At 34.9% G+C, this 19,324-nt stretch overlaps 2 protein-coding genes across 3 annotated transcripts in view; both read right to left on the minus strand.

The window, feature by feature from the left end:
- The window catches only part of LOC125230000 (fibroblast growth factor receptor 3-like), a 186,009-nt gene extending 183,992 nt beyond the window's left edge, over positions 1-2,017 (minus strand). The window contains exon 1 of the mRNA XM_048134907.1: positions 1,697-2,017. Within this exon, the coding sequence (XP_047990864.1) occupies positions 1,697-1,882 (186 nt within the window). The 5' untranslated portion in view covers positions 1,883-2,017. The remainder of the gene's footprint in view (positions 1-1,696) is intronic.
- An 8,678-nt stretch (positions 2,018-10,695) lies between these two features.
- Positions 10,696-19,324, minus strand: part of LOC125230029 (tyrosine-protein phosphatase non-receptor type 4) — a 34,059-nt gene continuing 25,430 nt past the window's right edge. The window contains exons 9-16 of one of the 2 annotated variants that reach the window (XM_048134951.1): positions 18,978-19,083; positions 17,677-17,919; positions 17,311-17,427; positions 16,263-16,387; positions 14,983-15,081; positions 13,522-13,653; positions 12,709-12,921; positions 10,696-11,968 (exon numbers count right to left, since the gene is read on the minus strand). In XM_048134951.1, coding sequence (XP_047990908.1) covers positions 11,882-11,968; positions 12,709-12,921; positions 13,522-13,653; positions 14,983-15,081; positions 16,263-16,387; positions 17,311-17,427; positions 17,677-17,919; positions 18,978-19,083 — 1,122 coding nt within the window. In that variant the 3' untranslated portion in view covers positions 10,696-11,881. Of the gene's footprint in view, positions 11,969-12,708; positions 12,922-13,521; positions 13,654-14,982; positions 15,082-16,262; positions 16,388-17,310; positions 17,428-17,676; positions 17,920-18,977; positions 19,084-19,324 lie in introns of those variants that run through there. The other variant, XM_048134952.1, reaches the window with a different exon arrangement.

Raw genomic sequence — 19,324 nt, forward strand, 5'->3', positions numbered from 1 at the left:
TATCCAAAAATATATCACACGTTGGGGTTGGAATGAAAAAAAATATCAGCCCCCACTTTACGTGTAGGGGGGGTACCCTAATAAAACATTTTTTTCCATTTTTTATTTTTGCACTTTGTTGGCGTGATTGATATACATATCAGTACCAAATTTCAGCTTTCTAGTGCTAACGGTTACTGAGATTATCCGCGGACGGACGGACGGACGGACGGACGGACAGACAGACATGGCGAAACTATAAGGGTTCCTAGTTCCTAGTTGACTACGGAACCCTATAAATGTAGTCTGAGAAGATTGTAGTACAGGATATACGTATTATAAATTTACCAGTGTCAGTATTCCAAAGTGTCCAAATTTTACAAATAAGATCGACTAATCCAGCGCTATACGCAGGTTTTCCTAAACGTGCATCAGAGAAAAAATCATAATTAATTTAGTGAGTTACTTTTCAAGAATCCAGTCTGATAAGAATGAAGATAATAAGATGCACTAATTAAAACTTGAATTAAATATTGTAGTATTTCACCGACTTAAACTATCAATTTTACATTATTTTACGTTTTTCTTGAAAGCACCCCTAAGAATTATGTAAAGCATATACTCATTTCAACACAAGACTACATGAATGATAAAAGAACATGGGATTAATTGTTATTCGAAATGGTTTATTATTTTTTATGTTTTTATTATTATTGTTGATGAAATTTATATTGTACCTATTTTTTTGACATTGGATTTTTCCTATAAATATTCTAGATATGTATATTTAAATATGGGTACATTATAAGTACCTAATTATATATTTTTAGTTTAACGATTATATTTATATGAAATTGTATATTATAGACTCAATATTATTATGAACAATAATTACAACAACAAATTGCTCTGATAATTAGGTTAGATTAAGATCATAATATATATGTAACGAACTATTCATAAGAGCTTGTAATTAGGCCTACATGAATAAAGATATTTTGAATTGAATTTTATTCTTCTTATTTAGTTTCAAAGTAAATTACAGTCTTGAAGTTTCAACCTTTACCAATTTTTTTTTATGAAATAGGCAGCAAACGAGCAGACGAGCCGCCTGATGGGAAGCAGTCATCGCCGCCCATGGACATAAGCAACACTCACCTAACCCTGAGTTAAGTTGTTGGTGAAAGTGGGCTCCTTATATAGTTTACTCCCGTGGGACCAGCAACCTATTGAGCGTTATTTTGACTTAATTGAACCCGAGTCACCCGTTTAAAATATGTTTAGTATTAAATTATAGTTCAAATTAAGTGCGTTTTCACATTATCCGATCGGATATCGGATATCGGACCGATAGTTATCCCATATATTTACGCAGCCATCCTTGATTTTTTCCTTTGATATCCTTCCGCTATCGGATCGGATAATGTGAATACGCACTAAGAGTAAAGTTTTAAAAGGACATCGGACCGTGAGGACCTGTTGCGGTCCTGGGTTCGAATCCCAGTAAGGGCATTTATTTGTGTGATGAGCACAGATATTTGTTCCTAGGTCATGGATGTTTTCTATGTATATAAGCATGTATTTATCTATTTAAGTATGTATATCGTCGCTTAGCACCCATAGTACAAGCTTTGCTTAGTTAAGGGCTAAGTTGATCTGTGTAAAGTGTCCCCAATATTTATTTATTTTATTAATTAACAGTTTAAAAAATACTTACGCTAAAATTCATCTCCGCGCTGATTATTTCTATGCTCTCCAAAAACTCCAGTCCCTCGGTCCCAGGTTCAAAAACCCTCAGCTCCAAGTCCATAGGCTCTAAAAGCTTAGGGTTCCGAACATGCATTCCTTTTTTAGTGTTTTCCGCACACACAAAACACAACACTAACACGGGTAGCCATTTCATGATCAAAAACAACACATTTTCACTATTTACACTAATATTTGATATGTCACTTTCATTTTATAAACACATTTTAACGATACTCATAGTTTAAAGTTCAGGTTTTTGGCAAAGATATCGGGATCCTCACTTCGGCTTAAAAATGATTGTTTTTTCCAAATTATGTTTATGTTTAATCCAAAACCTAAATAATCAGGATGATTTTTATCTGTCAAGCCACTTGACGGGTATTAATTAATCCAATTTTTGGCTCAATATCAATTTAGTATCAACTATCTACTGATAATTCGGTATTGATAAAATATATTTCTATACAGATTAGGAGCGCCTGTCTAACAAAGTTGTGACTGTTGTGAGAACCATCCTAAGGGCATTTATTTGTGTGATGAACACAGATATTTGTTCCTGAGTCATGGATGTTTTCTATGTATATAAGTATGTATTTATCTATATAAGTATGTATATCGTCGCCTAGCATCCATAGTACAAGCTTTGCTTAGTTTGGGGCTAGGTTGATCTGTGTAAGGTGTCCCCCAATATTTATTTATTTTTGGTGCCTAAATTACCTATGGGGCGCTGTTCAATTTCTCCATAGAATACCATTTGAATGTTATTATGTGACGTATTCTAAACGTCAAAAACGAATATCTTTAAGTATTTACTAATCCATACTAATATTATAAATGGGAAAGTGTGTGTGTCTTTTGTCCGTCTTTCACGGCAGAACGGAGCGACGAATTGACGTGCTTTTGTAAGTGGAGATAGTTGAAGGGATGGAGAGTGACATAGGCTACTTTTTGTCTCTTTCTAACCCCCCACTTCCCTAAAATAGAGGGTGAAAGTTCATATGGAGCATTCCGCAATTTTTGAATTTCAAGCGAGCGAAGCCGCGGACAAAAGCTAGTAATTAATAATTCGAGATCACAATCATAAAATTCATAAACAAATAAATTTCAGTCACAGTACAGATGCATAATCTTTTTCCCTACGTATTTTGAGAGTCTCAAGTACCTACAGTTGTAAGTTAGTGTAATTTTTTTTCCGGTAATGCTTGGACGTTGAGAATAATAATGTGTGGTACCTATGTCATGATTTTGTTGGATACAACCTTGACTATGTCCAAGTGTCTACTCTAAGCTCGCAAATTACGTTATAGTTATATAAAAACTTACATAAAAAATAAAAACTTGATTTTATTGTAAAATTGTGTTTTATGAGAGTTCGTCGTGGACAAAAGACGGTCATAAAATGTAAACCCTGTTCAATTGAAAGTATTGGAACGGAAAAGCGCCTTAAAATAAAGTGAAATTAGAATCACGGAAGGCTTTGAAGTAAAATAATTACATTAATGAAAGGAAGCTGTTGATTCCAGTCTCTCCTTTTCTTCCTGAAAGATAGGGTATAACATACCTAATCTTATTAAATAAATGGGGGGTAGCAACCACAAAATGGGATCTAACTTCTAAAAGCGGTTTATTTATGCTTTTGCAAACGTTAAACTTCCTTTTTAAAAGAATTATTTATTTTACAATCTTCATACTAAGAATCGTACCTCCATTTTTAGCGCCACCTATTAAATATTATCATAACAACATTGATGATGCCTACAAAATTTATTTTTCAAAATGTGTATTGACATGGTATCATGATATTAAAATAAAGATTTGTTCATTTGTTCTTATAAAAAATAAAAACACGTAAAAATATTTGGGGAAAAAATATGATTTTGGTCACTTCCAGGCTTCGAAACAGTGCCATCTAGTTTTAAGCCTAAGAAGCCCATATATATTTCAGGGGTACCTACGCTTTTTTGTATGGGGTTTGTCTGTACCGGTATTATGTCGTCCTTGTTTTTAACCGACTTAAAAAAATGTTACTTACTTAATTACTTACTGACCTATTCACCTGCCGTTTAGACATTCACTATACTTATACATACAAACACACATTTTTACATCCTGCCGGCGTAGCCGAATGGCAATCGTCGACGCCAGACGCCGGCAGAAATGCAGTCTGGCTCTGTCGCGTCAATACGCAAGAGCGAGAGATAGATAGCTACGAAACGTATTACCGTGAGCGTTTGTGCACTTGGCTTCGTACCCTTGCACAGTATAATAAAGAGTATTATCATACAGTATGGCCACTCCCGCTCCCCGCTGAAAGTGCCACCCACCCCCTCTGTTACCTCACAGTTACCGTCTGTCAAAAACGCGAACAGTCGACCTGTCATATGTCACTCATACAAGCATAGTACGCGTTCACCTACACGAGCTTAGACTGTGTGCTAGGAACGCGCCTCTTTCATATATTTAATCGCCAGTGTCCGAAAGGCTAGTACCTGTTACATGAGTTACGAATTTCGTCTTCGCGCGTGTATCGTACGACGTTTTTCAGTAAACATGGCCCGTTGAAGTATCGACCTGACAAGGAAAGTCTTACTTGTGTACGAGAAAAAACACCAAAAAATACTATGAGAATTTGGTCATATCATACCTACTTGTATGATATGACCGCACACGCCACGCATTATTGCAATCAACCCGTGACAAAGTTTTAAATCAGAATTGGCTTTTTTTCAATCGATTCTTGTTTTACGGATAATATTTTTAACCCCCGACGCAAAAACGACGGGGTACTATAAGTTTGACGTGCCTGTCTGTCTGTCTGTGTGTGTTCCGATCCCGAACGGATGAACCGATTTTGATTTAGTTTTTTTGTTTGAAAGCTGAATAAAATTAGTCAGGAGTGTTCTTAGCCAGGTTTCATGAAAATCGGGCCACTATGTCAGGTGTTTTACAAAATTTTTATTTTGTGGTTAGGTTAGTTGACCAACTTTGAAAGGGAGGAAAAATAAAGCCTATGGACGCGGACCATAAAGAAAGACAAAGGTACCTACTTGATAATTTTGACTAGATTTGGTTTATTTTCTTGTAACTCTGCCTCGTTAGCCAGTATTTTTTTGTGTAATTCTTTTTTAGTTTTTTTTTGATGTATTTTCACATGAAAAGTAAATGTCACTTAAAATGCAAATTTACAATCTCATTCCTATTTTTTTTTTTATCTTAACATAATAGTCGTTTAAAAAACGAATTGTTTATTTAGGATTATTTAATCCTTTTTAATTTTTATTTATTTTATATTGTTATTTATTTACTTGAAAAAATTAAAAATCTTTATTTTGCCCATGTTTAGCGTAAATTATCAAAATAATCTTTCGCTAAAATAGGCTACTAGACTCATATCGAATTTGGCACAATAAATGATTGTCGTCTGTAGTATTTGACATAAAAAAACAATATTGGGTATTAAAAGTGTATGATGACTACGTATTTTCCGATTAAAAATGTGTGTATTTTTTTATTTATTTTGGCCAACGAAAACGCTGTCAGCGATGTAGTGACGTCATCGAATTCGAACCTTACTGCATGTCAAAACAATCACTGACATATTGAACTTTATGCTTCATACTTAAAACGTCAGAAAATGTTGTTTCGAATAGAATGACCTGATGCATAGATAATATATAGATTAACATGTGTTGTTTTCGCTGATTACGTAAAAGTATACTTTAAATATATTTTTTGTTGTTTTTAAGTCATAATAAAATATGGTAATATTTTATTTCGGTTGATTGGACAGTACTAAATCATATATTATAAGACAGGCTTTAAAAAAGGGTCAACTAGCCTATTTAAAAGCAAACTAAGCCGTCACTTTTACACGAATAAATAAAACAAAGAACGTCTTATTTAGAAACAGGTACCAACTGAAAGTTACACGTATTAAAACCTTCAAAGGCTTCACTTATCAAAATCACCCTTCAAAATCATCTAAAAATATTTATTCAAACTGTACGATTTATTTTGAGAATTTACCACTAAATAAAAGAAACGGTAAGTACCTTAGAAACAGGTAGCGACTAAAAGTTACACATATTCAGACCTTCACTTTATCAAAATGACCCTTAAAAAAGATTAGGTAGGTAACTAAAATTTCCAATTTTTTTACCACTAAAACAAGAGTTGTGCCCTTTAGAACAAAAGATGGCTTAGAAACAGGTAGCGACTGAAAGTTACACGTCAAACCTTCGATGGGAAGTTTGGGCGGCGGAGAGGGCGGGCCGCCCAAACGGAAGCCGCGAATAGACTGAGACCCTGAACTGAAACCTGGGGCGGCGGTACTACGGGTCGAGAACTCGTGTGCGCACGGAAGTTTCAGTAGCGAGTTTTTGGCGTAGCTAAGTCTGACGGCGAGGCTTATCATAATAGGCCGCGTAGCTAAATATGGAAGAGGGAAAAAGACACGAAACGATTGGTTGTAGAGAAAGCGATTGTTAACTTGATTTTCAACACACCAACTAATAAAGGCATTCTTTGCTATTCGAAAACGGATAGCAAAATTGCATTTTATCCACAAGAGTGCAAAATAATTTTTACTTGATGTCTTAAGCGGGCAGGCAGATTTTGAATCATAAATATTGAATAAATTGATGGATTTGATTTAGTTTCATGTTTTATAGTTAGTATTTTGTTCGTGTTGGTGTGGTGAAAAATTTTGTGTTTCACTCGGTGGCAAAGTTTGTTTAACCTTCGTGCCTTGAAATACTCGCAGCGCTCAAGATTCCACTTTTTGAACCACTCGCTACGCTCGTGGTTCAATATTGGCACGTGCGGTTAACCAACAACTTTGCCCCCTTGTAAATCAAATAACTATTGTCAAATAGTAGTGTGCACAAAAAAAAATGGCTTCCTGCTTACAAAGAGGTACACTAAAGAAATTTGAAAAGTGCCACTTTTTAACCTCATCGGCCTCTTGAATGTACCTAAGTAACAAAACGTAGGTACTTACCTACTACTACAAGCGCGGATCCAGCTTCGTGCCCAGGGGGGAGGGGGGGGGTCACGTGGTCTATTTGTATGGCGAACTTAGGCTCCAAGGGCGGGTCATGACCCCCCCCCCTGGATCTGCACATGTACTACTATTACAAAAGGTCAGCAATTTTGACTGGACAATACGAAAATGATGTATTCAGAACATAGTACCTACAGATATGTCGTAGTGCGAAAAAAATTGCCTTCGTATTGTTACAGAAACGTACAACCGTCATGTTAATGTACTGACATTGACTGAACAACTAGCATGACAAATACGAACGTTTCCGGAAAAATACGAAGGAAACCCTTTTCGCACTTCATCTGTGTACAAGGTTTATTTTCTATAAGTGGGTAGCTACCTACTGAATTACGGACTACTACCCTTTTGTATTATCAAGTGACAAATAAGTGAGTTTCCGTGGTGCCCTTCATAGAAAAAATACGGCTCATGAATCATGATTTACGATGTTTGATGTGGATCCCACTGCTTCGAGTTTGACAACCTTATTTACTTATATAAGTAATAGATTTGTAACTAGGCCGGGCTAGGTGAGTTTGGGCTGGAGGTTAATACAATTCGGTTACCTTTAGTTTGTGATTTTATTCAACTAAGGAATATCATCATTCCCTTGCCCGTTTCTCATTATTTTATACCTAAATTAAATTGTGGAACTACTATGTACATATATGAAAATCAGGCCGTCATTATATGTACTCTGCGATGTATTTCAATCACGCCGACAAAGTGCAAAAATGAAAAATAGAAAAAAATGTTTTATTAGGGTACCCCCTACATGTAAAGTGGGGGCTGATATTTTTTTTCATTCCAACCCCAACGTGTGATATATTGTTGGATAGGTATTTAAAAATGAATAAGGGTTTACTAAGATGGTTTTTTGATAATATTAGTATTTTCGGAAATAATCGCTCCTAAAAAAAAAAAGTGCGTCCCCCCCTCTAACTTTTGAACCGTATGTTTAAAAAATATGAAAAAAATCACAAAAGTAGAACTTTATAAAGACTTTCTAGGAAAATTGTTTTGAACTTGATAGGTTCAGTAGTTTTTGAGAAAAATACGGAAAACTACGGAACCCTACACTGAGCGTGGCCCGACACGCTCTTGGCCGGTTTTATTTAAAGTCTGTCTTATAATATATGATTAAGCACTGTCCAATTAACCGAAATAAAATATTACCATATTTTATTATGACTTAAAACCAGCAAAAATATTTTTAAAGTATACTTTTACGTAATCAGGCGAAAACAACACAGCCATGTTAAATCTATAATTTATCTGTGCATCAGGTCATTCTATTAAAAAAAAACATTTTCTGACTTTTTAAGTATGAAGGCATAAAGTTCAGTATGTCAGTGATTGTTTTGACATGCAGTAAGATTCAAATTCGATGACGTCACTTCATCGCTGACAGCGTTCTCGGTGGCCAAAATAAATTAAAGTTACACACATTTTTATCGAAAATACGTAGTCAAAATACACTTTCTATACCCACGATCTATAAATATTGTTATATATTATGTCAAATACTACAGAAGACAATCATTTACTGTGCCAAATTTGATATGAGTCTAGTAGCCTATTTCCACCACAATGCCCAAGTCAAAGAGACTGGCAAGAAATGATCGTTTGAAAGTACCTACTAAATAACGCTCCAAAAGGTACGAGTATTATTTGCGAAATCATCTGTCAAAACAAATGAAGGCACTTGAAATCCAAAGTACAAAAGGTCATCGTTTTCTTGATCAAGGCTTCTACATGTAAGATAATATACCTAATTATTATTATGTAGGTTGTGTATTTTGGTCGTTTAGTTAAAAATAAAACAATGAAATACAATCAATAAACTTTTTTAATCGACACAGAACAAAATGCACAGCACGTTCGAAAACAAAATCACAAGATCCGTACAGGAAAAGTACTGGTTTTTCATGACAGATAACTATTATACAATACAATCGATTTTTTGCCTAACCGCAATTTAACCTTTAAATGCATAGTGATGCATCGGTATGTCGTTTATCATGCGACCATGCCAGCCTGCCAGGAGTATGCCAGTAATATAGACTTTTCGGTTATGATTTTTTTATTAGCTTAAATTATGTCCCGCTGCTGGGCAAAGGTCTCGCTTCCTTTCTCCACTCCTCACGGTTTGATGTCCTTTCGGTTATGATAAGGTACAGTCAACCAATTGGAACCCTAGGTCACTGTGTAGAACTATGTCATAGTAACGTTATTAATCAGATTGTAAGAAATCTCTTACCGCTTGTCATTTTGAAATGGTTGTAGAGTGGCCTAGGGTTTCAACTGATTGACTGTACAATACATGCATACATACTGCTGTACATACTGTACATTTAAATACATGTATATATAAAAGCCATCTGTCAATCAAACTAGACTATACAAGTTGTATCTCAGAGCAATTTGGTATATCTGGCGGGCAAGCACGGTAGCGTGATAAAGCCTATCACGTCAGTCCGTCCTCTTCGTACTATTTGTAAGTGCGATTAAGGGACGCACCGACGCGATAAAATTTATCACACTAGTGGGCTACGCCCGCAGATTATTTGAAATAGACCATTTTGCTCTAAGAGTACTAAGTTGAAAATACACGTCTTCTCTAATACTAAGAAAACAAGACGTCAGTACGTAACGTCAGTCATTCACACATACCTACATAACCATATTAATAAGTACCTCAATATACTTCTAACAACTTTTGATGTTAAAAAATCATATGAATAGATTTATACACATTTTTAACACCAAAAATGTAGAACACATTAAATTGAGACACTTATTCATTTGGTACTACTATTATTCCGTTCTTTGTACAATTATTAGCAATATGAAAAATATTAATAATTATCTCCGTTCATTTTCATCCCGTCAAAGAAATGTATAACAAAAAGTTTCAATAACTTCGAAAGAGTTCTCAAAGTTTTTGAACATTGTTTAAAATGGGGCGAAAGAGACCAGGGGCGAAAAATACCAACTAATTATATACTAATTTTTAGATTTAATAAGCTGCTCTTTTTACCTCGATACTAATGAAAGTAATGAACAAACATAATTATTACATTCAATGCTATTTCATTCCTTATGATAATTTAGAAAGAACGGAATATTCACTACTTCTAATGTTTATACGTAAGGCTAATCCGAATTCCCAATTGACTGCATTGAAAAGAACACATTATGAGATAAATGCAGGTTTTTTCAATAAATGTATCAGTAAGATATTGAAATAAAAAAAATATAGGCGTTAATTTTAAATTTTACAGCAGGCGACTGGGATATATGACTTAAGTCTTAAATAATAGAATATTGTTATTGGTATAAAATTAGATTTATGGCATTTGCTTAATCTATAGGCACACAGCAGCTAGCTAACAAAATTATAACTTTCTTGCAAAAATAGGTCAAAATAAATGATTTCTTAGAATATTAAAAGAAGGAATTAAGATTTTAAATATTAAGGTAGGTTTGATATGTTGGCTTCATACAAACTTTAAAGTACTCAATCAGTCGTTTATATGAGAATATTTAAGTTATTGTATAGGCTTTAATAAATTGACCCTATGAGAAAACCCCTAGCTCCAAAATGATATTCCTTATATTTTACACAAATTATGCTATTAGGGTCCCTCGTATTAGACATAATTATAAAGATAAATAATATTCTGAACTGTTTAATACTGGTTTAAAATTAACCTTTTATCCATAGGTATAAATAGAATCATCAATAGCTACCGTTGCATAAGGGTAATTTTAAGAAAATATACATTACACAAACAAATTATGCATAATTTTGTTATACCAAAAATTTTAATGACCCCCATTGGATCCAAATAGCCCCCACGTAACGGTATCTATAGTTTTATAGTTGCCTAAAAGGTTAAATAAATAATTACACGGTCAACTCGCCTCAATTGAACAATATATTATCTGTGAATGGCACAAGAAATGAAACTTATAATAACAATAAATACTAAAACTAGTTATTAAAATTAAATTTTCATAAATTCGTTACGAAGGCAAGATACAACTACATTGAAGAAAACAGATAGAATAGATAGAAGATAAGTACAAATATACAAAAGCAAGGTTACTTTAACTACTGTGATATGTCTATTCGAGATGATTTTCGAATTTGTAGAAAAATGGAGTTTATCTCAGACAAAAGTATCTCCATGGTTAGTTTTTTTTTAATGACAGTAACATTTAGTAGACATAAAGGCATAAATAAGAAGTTCTCGGTCTCGGATCAAATTTACTTTTATGTGTAAAACACAAAATAACATTTTTTCTTAAAAGCTGCTCTTCATATGAGTAGTAATAGAAATCTTAAATATTTCAAAAAAACACCTACATCTCCTAATTAGGAAATAAAAATAAACATGATAATTATTGTACGTATTTATATAACTTCTAGACTGGTCCGAAAAATAGACTGAACCTTTTCTACTTTCATATATTAAACGATATCATAGAGGCAGTAGACAGTTGAAATTTCCTTCGATATTTTATACTTCATTGAGGTCCCTCGTTCGTTTTCCTACTTTAGAAGGCCACTTTGCCATTCAGTCTTGCTTGCTTGATCTTATGTTTATTACAGACACTTATCTTTCTAATACCCTTGACAGTACAGTGTGTGTGCATGTAAAATAAAATCTTCGTTGCAAGGAAATCATCAAACCCGGTTGGAAGATTAATACTTAATGAAGTTTAAGTGTACAATGGGGTGACTTGAAATAAATGGGCTATTTCAATAAAGAGTTAACTAGTGAAATTAAAATCAAATATGTAATCTTCGTAGTTTGTTAAGAAATTATTTTTAACACATTAGTTTTAAGTTAATACAAACCCAAACTAGAAAGTAAATTAAATTATAAACGTTTCAAATATGTAGATGCTAAAACTACAAAACTAACAGGTTACGTTTAAAATTTTCTAAATGATGTATTTTTATATTGCTACCCCACCATTTTAAAGTCACCCCGTTTTACATTTACAGTTAATCTCATTTAAAAACAAAGGACCAACAAGTTTTTGTTCGTTGTGACAATAAGTTAGCTTACATCATAAATGGATTGGCAAGATGAGGCTTCAGGGGGAACCGCTTTCTGAGGACTCCTTGATGAGACCCTGGTTGTACGCCGATAGTATGCTTTCGCATACGAACTTGTACTGGCTCTGTAAATAAAATTAAAATGTTATTTATACTTCTTGAACTAGTATCCATACTAATATTATAAATGGAAAGTGTGTGTGTGTCTGTTTCTTTGTCTGTCTTTCACGGCAAAAGGGAGCGACGAATTGACGTGATTTTTTAATGAAGATACTTGAAGGGATGGAGAGTGATATATTCTTATAATTAAATTCGGGGATTAGGTATACAGTTACAATTCGAGTCGCAAATTTTTATTTTAAGAAATTGTTAATACCGGGTCCCGTCCCTAATCACCCCGTCAGCCTTTTTCACCCCGGTTATGCATAGCAGCTAACAGATTATACAATCGTTCAGTGGAGATTATATTGGTATGTCTATATCTCACTGGCCCACTAATAGTACACCCCTATCATAAAGTTCCTGTGTAATTTTACACGAGACTTTTACATCGGGGCCGGGGACTACGCCATCGATATTAGTTTTAAAAACTTAGTTCACGCGATTCTTTCATTTAAGAATAGCTAATAGTTGATAATAGGTTTGTTAGCTTGCTTCAGATGCCCAAAGGGCAAATACAATTACAGAAAATAAGGGAGCCTAAGAGCCAGTTTCATCACACATTTGACAGACACATCATCGTCACGCAGCGTCTATGGAACTTCTATAAAATTTAACGAAAGCTTTAACGGTGACAGAAGGTTTGATGCAACCGGCCCTAAGGGAGCTTTTGTCGGCTCACAACAGATGGATATTTGATCCTTACCGCATTCTGTATGCACATGGGGCGCTGTTTCCTCATGTGCCTGGTCAGCTCGAGCGGGTAGAAGGGCTGGCGGCGCGTCAGCAGCTCGATGGCAGTTTCCGCAAGTATTAGCGCGCCGGTGCGGCCCACGCCGGCGGAACAGTGGACTATCATTGGAGGGTCGAGCACGCGTTCCGCTTCGCCGTCCAGCTCTTCGATTACGGTCGGTATCACTGAAAAAAAAAAACAAGCCAGTGATTTAGTTATTTTGGTTGTTGAAAGGTTCAAATGCAAATGTGTCTCTTAACGAGGAGGTCCAAAGAATAAATTACATAAATAAAAAAAGAAAGAAACTAACGAAGCATATTATTTATTTATTATTATATAACGCAAGTATTTAATAATCGAAGTTGCGCCTGTCTGTCTCTTGCATGCAAATAACAAATGAGCTTTGCAGCTGTAGTAGGTGGCTATCACAAATATCAAGAATAGTCGCAGTGATTCTTGGTGATACTTAGGCGCTACGAACGAAGCCTTGCAGCTCATAACAAAGAAGAAGAGGAAGAAATGGGCTATCTTTATCTTCATTAGATAAACCAAGTTACGGATACTCTATTGTAATTGAGTTGTGTTGTAGTTTTGGAAACGCATGTAAGCACCAGCTTTAAGTCAGTCAAGTGTTCGTGTTAGTAACTGTTCTTAGTAACCCCGTTTTTACTCTTCTAGTAAAATCATTGTTCTTAGTAACCCCGTACTCTTCTAGTAAAATCATTGTTCTTAGTAACCCCGTTTTTACTCTTGTAGTATTATTGACAAGATATGTGTAATACGTACCGCTCTATGGTTTCTGAGCCGCGAACATAATCGAGTGAAGTCGATGAAGGCAGCTGCGTCTTCAGGCACACCATGGTCGGGCCACGCGGTGTATTGAAGTTGAGTTATGTTCCTAGTCGCCCCGCCTGTCTCCTGTAATACAAACAGTTAATGAGTTAAACTTAATTTTACCCAGCAAAAGATTTTACCTTAATTTTTTAACCGCTGCATCGGCGTCCTGAATGTCGCAGTTCGAACCTGCCTTACGGTGTGATATTTTAATTTTTCCTTTAGTTTAAAAAAAATCAATGAGTTACTGTTATGTTACGGTGGTATATTATTGAATAGTCATTACACAAACAACCAAATTTTTTACCAAACATTACAAGGATTACCTTCTCATTAATCCATATTTTAAAATATATGTTATACTTATATGTAACGAATAATTAAATTTACAACTGAATTAATATTGTAAACGAACATTCAAGTTCCTACTAGTTATTATATGTAAATTGAGTTATCCTTATTTACGAAACAAACGAGGGATTACATTAGAAGAAGTTTAAGGTTGGGGAAACGAATCTATGAATAATGTTGTTCAATGTTATTTCTACCCAAAATTAATATTAAATATACAATAATACATTCATAACGTTTTTTTATCAAGATATTGAAGATGTTTCTGTGGAAACTAGGTATATAATATAATTTAATAATTTAATATTATGGGACATTCTTACACAGATTGACTGAGGCCCACGGTAAGCTCTAGAAGGCTTGTGTTGTGGGTACTCAGACAACGATATATATATAATATATAAATACTTATATACATAGAAAACATCCATGACTCAGGAACAAATATCTGTGCTCATCACACAAATAAATGCCCTTACCGGGATTCGAACCCGGGACCGCGGCGCAGCAGACAGGGTCACTACCGACTGCGCCAGACCGGTCGTCATTTAAGTAATTAGGCAGACAGTTTAATTGAGTCTATCAATAACAATTGTATGAATAAATTAATATATCTACGGTTGTACTCACGTTATTATATCACTATTGCTGCGACATGTTGCGGGCCAATTCGGAGGCCCCTTTTCAGGCATATAGGAGTCCACGAAATTTAGCCGCCGCGTGAACTCGTATATGCCTGAAGAGGGGCCTCCAAATGAGCCCGAAACATGTCGCAGAATTAGCGATATAATAACGTGAGTACAACGGTAGATTCATTAATTATTTGAATATGTCTCACGAAAGTTTAACGTGTATAACAATTATATGTATCTAGAAACGGCAATAGATTTTCAACTTTAGCATTCCGATTAAATTTGATGGCACTTGCGGCAAATGTTACTTGTCTTCAAATTAATATTCTCGATTAGGTAATAAGAACATTTGGATTTTCTGAGGAAATCTTATAGAATAGTGTATCCAGGAAAAGTGATGTTTAAATAATGTGTTAAGATAAAGTTTCACCTTTATAGTCATCTCTCTCCTTACGTAATGTCCCAAGTTCTGCTCACTGTTTGTCTGGACAGTAAGCGTGTTCGTCGCTTTAAGAGGAGTGTTGCCAACCTGCAGTAAGCAAAATAATTGGAATTCAAGGCGACTTTAAAAATTAGGTCAAAACTGTCAATAATTCGAGACGGTCGACACTGTACAATACGTCTCATTATATTTTAAGTTTGCTAGTCAAAAAAGGCACTTAAAACATAGAATTAAGAATTGTGTTTTGAACCACTGTCTAACTATCACTATATAACTACTAATACGTACTAAGGGTATGTTTTAAAATCTCCAGGTAAAGCTATATGTCCAATAAAAACCGGCCAAGAGCGTGTCGGGCCACGCTCAGTGTAGGGTTCCGTAGTTTTCCGTATTTTTCTCAAAAACTACTGAACCTATCAAGTTCAAAACAATTTTCCTAGAAAGTCTTTATAAAGTTCTACTTTTGTGATTTTTTTCATATTTTTTAAACATATGGTTCAAAAGTTAGAGGGGGGGGACGCACTTTTTTTTCCTTTAGGAGCGATTATTTCCGAAAATATTAATATTATCAAAAAACGATCTTAGTAAACCCTTATTCATTTTTAAATACCTATCCAAAAATATATCACACGTTGGGGTTGGAATGAAAAAAAATATCAGCCCCCACTTTACATGTAGGGGGGGTACCCTAATAAAACATTTTTTTCCATTTTTTATTTTTGCACTTTGTTGGCGTGATTGATTTACATATTGGTACCAAATTTCAGCTTTCTAGTGCTAACGGTTACTGAGATTATCCGCGGACGGACGGACGGACGGACGGACAGACAGACATGGCGAAACTATAAGGGTTCCTAGTTGACTACGGAACCCTAAAAATAACACGCAGGTGAAAGAAAGATATAAAGTTAGCTTAAAACTAATATATTAATACTTAATGAGATGCCAGAGGACGTAAGACTAAAGTATCTTAATGGAAAACATATTAAAAAATGTATTAAATCGCATTTGTTACAATCTAACGACTTAAGAATCCTAACTAGTATTAAATACTTAGGTAAAGATATAGTTAAGTAATATTATTGAACTCCCCATCGGCACACAAACCTCCTCAAGATTTTGCCAACGATGGATCTTGTGTGAAAAAAGGGTAATTTTTCTTTTATTATTCAATAAAATAAAAAAACTAGAGATTATGAAACAGGCTAAAAGTAAGTATCTGGTAGATAGACCGTCAAACTATAATAAGGAATCAAAACGTATGTTACCTTAGGCCAATACTGGTGACACTTGGTCCGCCCTCTTTCAACCAGAACTGTTAGCATCACGACCAAACTGCTTTCACACTCCCACACCATTTGCCAGAAGTCACCCACGGTTGATGGTAAGGGACCTGGGTAAAATATTGCAATTAGACATGAATTAGACACAAGTTTGAGCAACATATTACTATCATTACTATCTAATCTAACGTGATAAGTTGTTAATGGAAGTGTAGGCCTTACAGCCGACTTCGTTTGATGCGGTCTTGGGCTACCCATATCTAGTTGACCCCTTACTTTTACCAAATCGTCTTTCCGTCTTGCTAATTTCTTCCTTTTGCAGGCGTTTATTAGAAAAAAATAAAACTATGGAAACGGATTGTATCGCGTTTTATTTCAAGAGTAACTATCGCGCTAACCGAAGACAAAATTTTAAAACGTATATTAGATCCAAAAAAGGAAATTGAGCAACTTTGTATGGAGCTTAGACAAAAACCAAAACAGCTGAAAGTTAGGTTAGATCGCTGGTATATTACCTACTTCTATGAACGTCAAACAAAACTTCATTGCAGCTCTGAGATATTTATCTAGTATCATGAGTGTTGCGTGTTCGCAAAGTGGTCTCCTGCACGGGTAGCATGGTCGCGCGATAGACGATAAAATATCAGGCCGTCCCTATCGCACTATGTAAGTGCGATAGGGACGGCCAGATGTTTTATCATTTATCGCGCGACCATAATTGCCTGTCAGGTGTACCTTAGCGACCGCACAAGTGAATCATCAAGATCAAGTGCGGAAGACATGTATACAATACAAGACTGGCGAGATCTAGTCTGCCCGTGACCGAGAACGTCAGCGAAACGTTGGACCACATTATAAATCTAGATCAATTCCTTGTGGTCTAGTATTGCCTAACATTCGTCAGAATAAACCATAATATATTCATCGAATCTGTTGTTTTTCTAATACCATCCGTACTATCAGCTGTACATGGCGACCCTGCCAGGATAGATCCCGTTTCAGTTTATGAATTTAATATATTGATGAATCAAACCTTGTGTAGCAATGTACGTAAGCACTAGATCGGAGCTGGGTATTTCCATATTGATGTACGAGGCATTGATGTAGTCACCAGTTGAACAATTCTTCATTATAACGCGCGTAGAATCGTCTGGAAATAAGTTTCAAATTAGCAAACCGTTAAAATGGTTCACAAATCAACAAATTAAACACCATGGATTACTTATTTAAAAATATTTTAAGCGGGTTACTCACGTATTAAATATGTATGAGTCTCACGGGAGTTTTATAGTTAAAACCATGGATTACTATAATGCATATTTATTTATTTATTACCCCGAAAACCTATATGACGACTCCCACTGCCAAAAAATCAACAATTTTAGTTTGTTTTACTTACAAGGGGCAATATCCCTATATCTGTTCTTATTGACGTTATTGACATGTCTGGACGCAGCACAAGGTTCTTCAACTATCCTCCTGAGTAACGTTTCATATTGCTTCAAAGCCGCGCCGCTCGCTAGACCGTCGCCTAGTAAGAGCATGGACTGTTCTAGTGCGTCTCCTTCCAGTTGCCCGGAACAGAGAGGGACGAAGCATACTGCTGGTTCTTCGGGGCCGGTTTCTTCGGGTTCGTATACGGCTGGAATAGAAAATTAATGTAAGTTATTGATCTCTTAAATAGGTAAAGTTCAATGATACGTGTATTTACTGCTGCTAGGCCATGATAGGTAACTAATCTTACAACGAAGAGTAGAAATAGAAATAAAAAAGTGTCTAATCAAAATCAAAAAAAAAAAATCAAAATAATTTATTCAGCAAATAGGCCACAGGGGCACTTTTACACGTCACATGTACATAGGTATTTAAAAAAATATTTAAAATTGAGTTGAAATTACAATTGATACTATTATATACTAATTCTAAGTTCTAACTAAAGTTAACTCTATACAATTAATTAGAGATGTAGAAGGTCTCTAAATGTCGAATTACAACCAAGAACTACACTAAATTTTAATATAAAAAGTACAAATACAAAAAAAAAAAGTCTAAAATTACTTTAGAGGTGCAAATGACTCTAAATGTCACAACTAAAAATAAAATGTATATCTACTTAATCTAATTCTCCTTAGAGATGTATATGGTCTCCATGAGTCAAAATCATATATTTAAAATATTCACTAAAAGAAAGGAAACAAACGACAACCGAACAAAGTGTCCTAATTTAATAAAAATTAGAATTAAAGTTACTAAGTTATAACAGCCCCAGTAAGCTTAAACAGACCGGTCTTCACAGACGGCACCCGTTCACGAGTATGACGCATATCTCAGCCATCGCCTCCCTCAACCTTTATTCGGGAAGGTGGCGACCCGATCAACGACCAATATAAGTAAGGAAACGGGACGACTGTTTTTTGTAGGACTTTCTTCAAAGCCAAATTGACGTTATTATAGATAATATCTATTCTATAAATCTACAGAGATTAGCTATAATAACGTCAAATTGGCTTCAGCACCTATATATATAGGTAGGCGCTAAATTTCACATCCTAGTTTGTTAAAAAAGAGGTGTAAAAGCAGACACATACGTTTTTATTTTTAAATTAAAGGACAAAAAGAAAGGAAAGGATTTCTTTCTTTTAATTTAAAAATATGTAGTATCACTCGCAGACGTTTTTGCATGTTTAAAAAAAAACATACCATTTTGTTTGAGGACGAGCGTTAGCACGCCGCGTGTGTTTCTGATGATCTGTACAACTTGCTCGTGGGTTAGGTCTTCTACGTCCGTGTTGTTTATTGATATAACCTGGAACAAAGTTAAATTTATGATAAAATATTTGAAAGCAAGATGTTATGAAAACTGTAAGTACGTGTAGTGTACCTGCAAATTACATTTCATCAAAAGGATTCATTTTGTAACCAGAAATTCCATCGCCTCTTGACAGTTGAACCCTGGCGATTTTCCTATTTCAAAGGTATAAATATAAAAAAAAAATCACGATTTTTGCCGATTTTCAATTTTAAATTTCCCTGCTTATATAAAAAAA

Source organism: Leguminivora glycinivorella, chromosome 10 (assembly GCF_023078275.1).
Source record: "Leguminivora glycinivorella isolate SPB_JAAS2020 chromosome 10, LegGlyc_1.1, whole genome shotgun sequence".
NCBI lineage: Eukaryota > Metazoa > Arthropoda > Insecta > Lepidoptera > Tortricidae > Leguminivora > Leguminivora glycinivorella.